The 10,635-nt window shown below is 41.6% G+C and overlaps 2 protein-coding genes across 2 annotated transcripts; both read left to right on the plus strand.

Moving 5' to 3' along the window:
• Nucleotides 1-541: 541 nt before the first annotated feature.
• lrrc15 (leucine rich repeat containing 15) lies at nucleotides 542-6,156 on the plus strand. The gene is made up of 2 exons (XM_079157269.1): nucleotides 542-619; nucleotides 3,338-6,156. The coding sequence occupies exon 2, from the start codon at nucleotides 3,346-3,348 to the stop codon at nucleotides 5,056-5,058; it is 1,713 nt and encodes a 570-aa protein (XP_079013395.1). The 5' UTR covers nucleotides 542-619; nucleotides 3,338-3,345; the 3' UTR covers nucleotides 5,059-6,156.
• Nucleotides 6,157-7,887: 1,731 nt separating this feature from the next.
• LOC306694850 (uncharacterized protein) lies at nucleotides 7,888-10,389 on the plus strand (the record flags this gene model as incomplete). Its single annotated transcript, XM_079157890.1, has 1 exon — nucleotides 7,888-10,389. One exon carries the CDS (start codon nucleotides 7,888-7,890, stop codon nucleotides 10,387-10,389), a length of 2,502 nt encoding a protein of 833 aa, XP_079014016.1.
• Between the last annotated feature and the right edge of the window lie 246 nt (nucleotides 10,390-10,635).

The raw sequence follows: 10,635 nt of genomic DNA on the forward strand, positions 1-10,635 counted from the left end.
AAGGGGGCACGTACACACAAAACAATGGCATGAGTAAAAAACTACAAAACAACTTCATTGTCTTTAACCAAACCACATTCTAACCCTTCTTGCAACCCTAACCTCCAACACATTTTTTTCCTGGAGGGAAAAACATCTAGTTACATAATTGAAAACATATGGCTCCCCTAAGAGAAAGCACAGCTCACATATACCCCGCATTCAAATAAGCACAGACACCCTTACTGTAAACACAAATCCCCAGAGGGTGGGGCCTCCGCTTGCTAACTTGATCCCCCACACACATTGATCCCCCCCACCACATTTAGCAAAAAATGTGAGCTTGAGTGTGGGAGAGGAAAAGAGGGGGCAGGGGGTACAGCTGGGTCGCTTAACAGTGCCACTGAAGCCTCAGAAAGGACCTGCGGATTTCGTGAGCTCAGGGCAAAACCAAAAAACTGGTTGGTGAGGGGAATCCAGTGATGACGAAGAGCAAGGAAATGTGATGGTGTGAGAGTTCAGATGGTGCTGGAAACTTTCATCAGAGGATTTGTGAGGTTGAGAAGGAAGGGAGGACGTACATAAAAGATAACCACACCAACCCTCTCTCTGTTCACTCAATCGTCAGCCACTACGAGAGGTAAGTTCTGCAAAACGGCATGCTGTCTTGGTAAACAGAGTGCTGATCGCTTTATATTTGGGACATACTTGTCAAGGATAATGATGCAGGAAGATGAAATTAATCTGAACCTAAATAAGATAAGGATAACAATCAATAAGTTGTAACAGCAATAAGTCTGTGTGTACTTGTATCTTAAAATTACAATCTTCTGAGCATAATTCAACCCTTGATTTTGCTAAATATTGTTTGTATTTATGTGTAAACTACAATACTGCCTATAGGTTTGCACTGAATTAAGTGAATTTTGTTATTTGAAAATTTGCTTGAGTTTGGATAACTTGAGTCCTAACACTATGTTAGATAAAGTGGTAGTCAATAACCTTATATGTCAAACATGAATTAACTTGATTGGCTTGACTGCTGGTCTCTCGAAGTACAGTTCCACGCTTTGCTAGAAGTGCTGATCCTTCAGCTATGGCAAGGGGTAAAAAAACAAACCCAAAAGCAATTATTGGTGATCTGGAAATGCTTTAGTCATTACACTGTACAGCAGAGCTCTCCAGGCTGTGCCAGTCAAGAGCAGACAGTGGTTTTAGTTGGATGTTGCATTATCAGAGAGGAAACGTGGTTTAGCAGTCAGGTTCTGCTGATTTTGTTTTAGAAGCAGTGATGCTAGAATGTGTCATGTGTCTGAAAGCTACTAAAGCTGCTTAAATATATTGTTCCAAATTGTTTTTTTAAGTAGTAATTTTTTCCACACATTCAAGGGAAGGGGAACTGTATATAGATGACACATTACACAATGGACATCTGACTTTCTGGTAATTGCGTAATCAAGTACACACACTTGACTTAAATGTGACCTTTGACTTTCTGCATTCACAGAAGTAAAGACAAGGGAATTAGTGATGAGACTAGTGGTAGTTGCCGATATTAAAAGTAAGGAAGGAGTACTGGTAAAGTAAGAGTACCGGTAGGATGGGGAATACAGAAAACAACATATTAAAAAATAGTTTAACGAACAATGAAAACATAATTTTCCATCTCACAGCAGGGACCCAGCACCCCACCTCTTGAATGAAAGCAGATAAGTACAAAATATATTGGAAATGGACACAGCTTTGATGCACAATTTTATGACCCTCTATCTTTGATGTGAAAAAAAAACGAAAAAAGAAAAGAATAAATGAAAGAAAGAGAATAAATCTGGTTCTTCTGGCGCAATTGAAGGACATTCTGGTCTCTTTAGAAAGTTACTTCCTCAGAAAGACTCTCTCTGCACCCAAACACATCTCAGCCACTGAGCAACAACTCATGCTTGCCAACCTTAAGTTGCAGAACTTTAAATGGATTTGTATGGAGAAGCAGGTCTTTATATTGGCACAGCTTTGCCGTTGGAGCCTCCTGAGCCATACAAAACAGCAAGCACAGCCTCAAACATGTGCAGGCAGTCCGTCATGTTTATATGCACTGTAGACACGACACAGAGATAATTGCACTGTGTCCATATTCAATGAGAATATACTCATTGGTGGTTTGGGGATTTATTTCAAAAACATTCTGCAGCAAACTTTACATGTGAGCTCCAAACACACTGATGAACGCAGTTCCTGAATAAATGGTTTTAATGCCAAAAGATTGCTAAGCAAGCTTGTTTACCAGCCAACCCTGTTGGCAATGTTGATGAAGCCACAGGCAACAAAGTACAACTCTGAATCAGATTATGCAAATGTCTCATTTTAAGTTTAAACAGGAATGCTGATGCTGCATGTAGGCACTGTTACTAATTAGAGTTGCCTTCAGTATAACGGCCTTATTATGGTGATGATATAAAATGCAGAATATCTCCTTTGTGGCTGTTCTGTCGTTGAGAGGAGAAAACACACACTGTTTCTTCTTTTACTGTCCTGGAAACTAACAACTAAGGTACATCAAGTCTCAAAAAGTAGTGCGGTGAAAACAACAAATGCAAAGATGCTCCCCGAGGCTTAAGTTTAGAGTAGAGCAGTTCATGACCAAGAATAGACCCTATTATCGTTAAACACAACCAACAACTTGAAATTGTAATTACTTTTCAGAGCTGAAAACATTTATGTTTTGAAGTAAATTTCCGTGCTTTATCTCTATTGTTTTGTGATCCAAGCATTTTTGGTGAGTCCTACAATCAGTCAGCTTTTAGACAAAGATACTGGCATGCACATGTGCAAAGCTCAGCACTTGTACTCCACTTGAATATTGCCCTTACATGATGTTGGGGGACTTACAAAAGGCAGATTTGTAAAAAGAATGAAAGCAGCAGAGGCCAACATAACCTGACTTTTAGTCGCTAGTTTGGGTAAAACTCGAAAGACACTAGACATTCCCCTTAATATGACTAGATAGTATCTTTTGCAACGCCCTTCCTGCCTGGTTAATGCACGTCTGTCAAACACCACACTATACCGTTGTACTGGCGTTCTTTACCATGTGAAGTCATTTGAGTATCTTTCGTAGAATTGACTCCGGTCCTCCAGAGCTACGGAGGAAATTGAGAAACTTTCACGGGACTGAAATGCTCCCAGTGACGAGTTAACTGATTTTGTCCGGTAAAATTTGTGAATTGCACATTAGAGGACAAAATAAGGCATATTTAGTTTGTGATGACCATGATATGTTTACAACGCCCTTTGCCATCCATGTAAATGTGATACATCATAACCAACCTTGACTGTAACATAACCGTTTCTTTTGTTCTAGGTTAAATAATGGACCTGCCCCTGACACTTCATGTGCTCCTACTTCTCTGTTCTATCAATGCTGTTGTTTGGGCGTGTCCGGATGAATGCAAATGTCAAGAAACCCAAATCCTCTGCAGTGGCCTCTCAGATTTCCCAACATCTGTGCCCTCATCTACCACAGCCCTCTACTTCTCCAATTGCACTATCTATTTCTTGAAACCAGAACAGTTAAATGATTTTTCTAACGCCCTTAGCATCCTTGTGATTAAAGACACAGTTTTGAGGGAAGTGCACACTGGCACATTTAATTCCACTCCGAACATAGGTGCCATAGGGTTTATTGCCACCGAACTGCAAGATCTTCCTGAGGCCGTGTTCCAAAATCTACAGAAACTTAAGACTTTGAATCTAAACGGCAACAAGCTCCTCGTACTCCGCCCCAACTGGTTTTCCCGGTTGGCAGAGCTGAAAAACCTTGACCTCAGTAAAAATCTTTTCACTTCTATACCTGTGGAAACTTTTCACCCTCTTACTGAGCTGCAATACCTTTCTCTTTTGGGAAACAATATCAGTCAACTACCTAGAGAGACATTCAATGGGCTTTCTAAGCTGAAAGTCTTACGGGTTAATAAGAATTTGCTACAGGAACTCCCCCTTGGCAGTTTGGATGACCTCGGCAACCTGGAGGAATTATCCCTACATGACAACCTTATCACTCATCTCCACCACGACCTGTTCTCCAAGACTTTGAAACTCCAGAAGCTGTTCCTCTCCAACAATAGGCTCACATCTCTTCCACAAGGGATCTTCTTAAACCTGCCCCTTCTTTCCCAGATCTCCCTGTATGAAAACCAGCTGAAGAGTCTGGGACCAGGAGTATTTGGGCCCATGGCCCTGCAAGAGTTGTGGCTGTATGACAACAAGCTGAGCCGTGTGGAGGATGACACATTCAGGAACCTGACTCAGTTGCGTCTCCTGGTGCTCAGTCGCAACCAGATCAGCTCTGTATCCACAAGGGCCTTTGGAGGGTTGGAGCAGCTGGGAGAGATATCACTTCACACCAATCTGCTCACAACCCTGCAACCTGGGGTTTTCCAAGGTTTGCCAAGTCTGGTAAACATTTCCCTAGAGCACAACGCCATCAGCTCCCTACCACCGGGTTTTCTACAAGGCCTGAGCAACCTGGGACAGATAGACCTGCAAAATAACTCCCTTCCCAACCTGCCACAGAAGAGTCTAGATGCCCTCGCTGTAGCAAAGGAGGTTCTCTTGCAGCAGAACCCCTGGAGGTGTGACAAGGATATTCTGCCACTCAGAGAATGGCTGAGAAAGCACCCATTCAAGGTCAACCAAACTCTTGTAGTCTGTGAAACACCTTTCAGTCTGAACGGTGAGCTCATTGTTTTGCTGGCAGATGAGAACTTCCGGCCTCTCAACTCTACAGAGGAGCCTGTGTTGACCTCGACAGAGTGGAAGAGGAAAACCCCCACTCCTCCAACTAGACAAAGCACTTCCTCACCTGCGGTCAAGACCACCCCCACATCAGAGCACGAAGAGGTCACCAGTGGAGGGCAAGGAGAGACGGGAACAACTTCGAATGATTTTTCGCTCATCCTCATCCTCATTGCTGTAGTGGCCACTGTCATCATCAGCACTGTCATCATCAGCTGTGTGTGTTGGAGGAGGAACAAGAGAGGCAGCGGAAATATAGGCCGCAGTAATAAGAACTCTGTGCTGTAGCTTAGACCACCCAATGTTAGCAACCCAAGAACCTTTAAAGCCAAGGGAAAGTACTCACTGATTATTGTGGTTTACTTGGAAAATGTGAAGCCCCTAGAGTCTCAAAGGCAACAGAAAGAACCACTTTGGCTCCATTCAGATGTACCAACTAGAACAAACAAGTCAACTTTTGAATTCATTAGCTTTCCATTGTTAATGATCAAATGTACCAGCCAGCATCCCTCTCCATGTGTGCTGTAAAAATAGAACAGACATTGCATGTACGAATGGTAAAAACAGTTATGGTGCCATCTTGTTGGCAACCTGGACATTTTGGTGAATGTAAGCTCCGATGCACTGACAAAGTGTACTTCTTACAGTAGAATTCAGACTGCATGCAGTATTAGTATTCCATTTTTCAGAATTAGTAATTGCAGTTTGACAATCTGTGTTTGTGCTAACAACAATATATTAAGGAGACAGTTTTACTATCCAAATGGCTATCCATGAAAAATCAAAACATGTAATTTTGACTCCACTGTAACACAATTCATCTAATGGTTTCGACACTTACGATGCAAAATGCTACTATACATTGAATAAATGCACTACTTTTAGTGAAAGCAATCTTACCTTGTGTTAATCATTTACTGAACTCAGCAGTACTACATGCAAGTTTGACCTCCTGAATCTGATGGCAAATTAACTGTTATCTACACATTATTCAGGAGTGAAAAGGAGGATAAAATTCCCCTTAAATGAGGGTTAAGTTATTTGAATAGGAAGTAGTATTATGCTGGCATACTGTATACATTGCATGAAAATGAAGAAACACATTAACACATCTAAAAGTATTGAGATTATGTTTGCTGTGGTCTACTTTTTGCAGTATGATGGTCTTATTGTGATCACTACATTGTCGTTAGACAGATATTTAATCATTTACTGGCTTTGTTGATTGTACCAACTTAGTTTGTCGGATGTCCAGAAGAACACAAGAAAGTTTAGACTGAGTAGACACAGCATTGCATTCACAGAATTCTGTATTTGTTTGTAATGTGTGTCTCATTGTTACCTGACAATAACAATGTTCTAAGAAGGAATTCAAAATAAAACACAACCAACAAACTGGATATAAAGGCTTGTGAAATGGAGGTTTCTGCTAAATGTTTGTATACCATAGAGTATGTTCAAGGGACAGTGTGTAAGGTTTTAGTGGGATCTAATGGTTTGTGAGAGGTTGCAATCAACCGAATACCTCTCAGCTCAGCCCTTCCCTTTCCAAGTGTGTCAGAGAACTAAGGTGGACTACAGGTAAGGAAAGGGTATCTTTACGATTTTAGTACAACCAGGGGCTTCTCTTATCAATACTCAACTCTTCTACATGACTAAATAATTGTTTTTAAAAAGATGTGTAAGATAAAAAAAACAACTTTATACTGATATTGCTAAGTATTGTTTCTAGAGCAGCAACAGTTATGTTTTAAACAGCAAAGTCACTGGAAACAACTCTGTCAATAAAATAAATGATATTTCCGAGTGAAGTTTTTAAAGAATGAACAACACAGACATCCGTCAGTATCAGTCATTCCTCCTGTCTTCTGTCCTCCTGGCTGCTTTGTCTCAGCCAGCAATTAATTAGGTTTCACTTTTGTTTTAATGTTTACAGATGTATTGATAAAGTATTGGCTTTTCACTGGCAAATATTATATTGCACGTACAGTAACAAGCGTAGTTTCCGTCAATTCGAGTATCCTTCACTTCACCACAGCGGCATGTCTGCGCGTGCTTTGTGTGTGTTTGTCTATGTGTGTGTGTCGTTAAAGGAGCTCAGCCCAACAGAGAGCAGAGCAGATGCACGCTGCAGCGTGATAATAAATGACATGATAACATTAAAAAGTACTTATGAAAAGAATCTGTAACGTTGGGGCTTATCAGTACCACGGTATGTGCTTATTTAGCACTAAGGCCCGTTTAATACCGGGTTTCGGAACACATCCCTACCTTCAGATAACGTAAAACGCAAAAGGCTCTCACTGGAGCCAGTGTCCGTTCTTGGCTGCAGTCCAAACATGGCGGTGCAAGATAGCGGACTCCTTGGAAGACCACCTGCTCCCTACGTAGATATAAATGGCTTTTTCTAGGCAAAGGAAAACACAACGATTCTTAGTTTTGGGCGATTGTACTCTGATTATATCATAGTTATGAATATTATATTCAATATCTGCCAATAAACACTGTCCCTTTAATGTTTAGAGTGTGTATGAATGTTGAATACTTAAGCTTTTATCTGTAGTTTATGCTGCTGTCCTAGGTGAATAACCGAAAACATCAGATGGTAGGTACTGCACTAAAATCAGTGGTGAAAGCTTAATCATACATCAATTCCAAAACCATTGAAGCTATGCTGCAGAGAAGGGAAGTAACCTGCTAAATTGATCTTCCGTCCTTGCTCTTATCTCGAGTAGCAGAAGTGTGTTAAACCACGCCACATATAGGAAGCTACACTCTCCAGTCCTGCTGGGCAACATTGATACAGGAGAGAACTAATGATATGTAGCTTGTTTGCGTCTCCTCACTGCTGTAAACAACCGGTTTCATCCTGGGACAGAAAATAAAAAGGTAAGGTTTTGGCATTTGACTGTGACAGCTCGTTTAGTTATTGATAACTTGGCATAGCAACACTTTTTATGATGTTATTGATATTTGAGCACACATATGCTATTACAAGAAAGAGAAAATGAACACATTAAACTACTTTCTAAACTGTACACAAGGTCCAGATAAATCTACTCAATTATAAAAGTTGTACATTGTTTCTTTTTCTTTCCTTGTTTTTAGTGAATAAGCATGGCAAGAGGAGAAATCATTGTTCTTTTTCTGTCTTTACTGTTTGAGACTTCATTGTCTCAATGTGAAAAAGAAACAGACTGCCCCAAAGAAAACCAGGAAGTTTACAGTTCATCGGCAACAGAAATCCCACGGTTGCTGAGACCAGCTGTGACGGAAGTTTTCTTTGTGGGTAGCCAGATTAAAACAATCCCTAAAGCAGCCTTTGTTGAAAACCGGCAGCTTGAAAAGGTGGAGTTCATGAACACCCACACGACATCTATTGAGCCTGGAGCTTTTGATGGTTTGTCAGACCTCAAGCATATCGAGATCTCCAGCACTCCATTAACGTCGATCCCAGTGGGAGTCTTTAAAGACCTCAGCAACCTGGAGAGGATTATACTAAAGCTAAACAAGCTTCGTAGTCTGGAGAAAGGCTTATTTGACGGTCTTGGAAAAGTAAGTGAGCTGCAGTTACATGACAACGAGATAGAATCGATTGAAGACGGGACTTTTGATAGTCTCGAGAACCTAACAATGCTCCATTTAGCTAAAAACAATCTCTCTGCTGTATCTGCCAACTGGTTCTCAAACCTAAACAAACTGCAGATTCTACGGCTTTACGAGAATCAGCTGACCACTATTCCTGATGAGATTTTTCAGAATTTGCCAAATTTGGAGGAAATTGGCCTGTATGGAAACCAAATAGCAGACTTGTCACCTAATCTTTTTCCACATAAAGACAAACTAATTAAACTGCTTTTGGAGAGTAATCATCTGACTAGCTTACCTGAAGAATTCTTCGTTGGTTTCCCTCAACTTAAAAAACTCACTCTACAGAAGAATCAACTGACAAGTCTACCACCTGTGCTTTTTGGAGAAATGCCTAGATTGACTGACTTAAGTCTCAGTCAAAATAATCTCAGTGTTCTTCCTGAAGGAATATTCAGCCCCCTGAAGAAACTCAAGAAGTTAGATCTGTCTAAGAATACCTTGGTCACCTTGTATCCCGAGTACTTTGAAGGTCCTGAAAAGCTCACAGAGCTAAATCTACAGAACAACAGGATACAATCGCTGGATGCAGATGTGTTTGAAAAGCTACAATCAATGATCACACTCAAGCTAGCTCACAACGACCTCCAGATGCTTCCTGAGGATATTTTTGAGCCTTTAATAAAACTGAAAAAGCTTTACCTCAATGACAATCCGTGGCACTGTGACTGCAATCTGATAAATCTTTACCTCTGGATGAAAGCCAACTCTGACAAGATCAAGTCTCCCGTTGTCTGTGTGTATCCGGAGAATCTGAAAGGGCAGGAAATCCAATCATTACCAGAGGATCAATTTATTTGCCCCACTCTTCCCCCAACAACAACCACAACACCTACCACGTCACTCCCAACCACAGAACCAACAACCACCATCCTTACTACCACAACACCACTTCCTACAACATCAACCACAAGTACACCCCCCACAACCACCACACCCACCACTACACTCCCAACCACAGAAACAACAACCACTAACCTAACCGCTACAACATCAACAACCACTTTGCCAACGACAACAATCACCCCCGTCTCCACCTCACAGCCAGCCACAACCACCATAACAATACTAACAGCTACTGTTCTGCCAACAACCATCACAATTGCATCCACCACCACTTTGACAACAATTCCACCCACAACCATCATAACAACTACACCCACAACCACTAAGCCCACAACCACTATGACCACAACTACACCTTCAACAACTAAGCCCACAACCACTATGACCACAACTACACCTTCAACAACTAAGCCCACAACCACTATGACCACAACTACACCTTCAACAACTAAGCCCACAACCACGATGACCACAACTACACCTTCAACAACTAAGCCCACAACCACTATGACCACAACTACACCTTCAACAACTAAGCCCACAACCACGATGACCACAACTACACCTTCAACAACTAAGCCCACAACCACTATGACCACAACTACACCTTCAACAACTAAGCCCACAACCACTATGACCACAACTACACCTTCAACAACTAAGCCCACAACCACTATGACCACAACTACACCTTCAACAACTAAGCCCACAACCACTATGACCACAACTACACCTTCAACAACTAAGCCCACAACCACCGCCCTCACGACGACCCAACCAACCACCACCCAAACAACGACCTCTCCTCCACAGACCACACCAGAGATCTTCACCTGTCCTATGGAGCCGGTCACCCAAGAGCCATCGCCTTCCTTCACATATGCATACAGAAAGAAATTTCAGGGGTGCAAATCTCAGATGATGATCTATACTGCGCTGCTGCTGGTGATGATTATTTGCACATTGGCGCTGGCTAAGTTCACCCTGTCTCTTTACCGCCTGCTGCAGCCCAGGGAGAGGACAAACCACAGGGTCAAACTCACCCGTTTCTCCCACAGGAGAGAGGTCATCTTGAGGCCTCTACAAGAGGCAGCGACTGGAGGACTTTTAACAACAGAACTTTAGAGAAAGCTCACTTCTTTGTTGCCAATGACAGTAAATGAGCATATTAGCAGCCATACGACTTGCCAAAGCATCCTTGGGTATTGATGTTAAACCCGATAGTAGAGTAAGCTATACATTACGAATAATATGTTTTTGCTGATTGCAATCTTCAGCAGGTTGTACATATCGTGTGGCAATTTCACATCTGGATTTTTTTGAGCTGTAAAGTATTTCTGAAAAAAATTATATATATTTGTTAGCATAATA

This window comes from Pholis gunnellus, assembly GCF_910591455.1.
Source record: "Pholis gunnellus genome assembly, chromosome: 4".
In the NCBI taxonomy this organism is placed as follows: Eukaryota; Metazoa; Chordata; class Actinopteri; order Perciformes; family Pholidae; genus Pholis; species Pholis gunnellus.

Coding starts and splice junctions, on each gene's coding strand:
- lrrc15 (XM_079157269.1), top strand. CDS start 3,346: ATGGACCTGCCCCTGACACTTCATGTGCTCCTACTTCTCTGTTCTATC.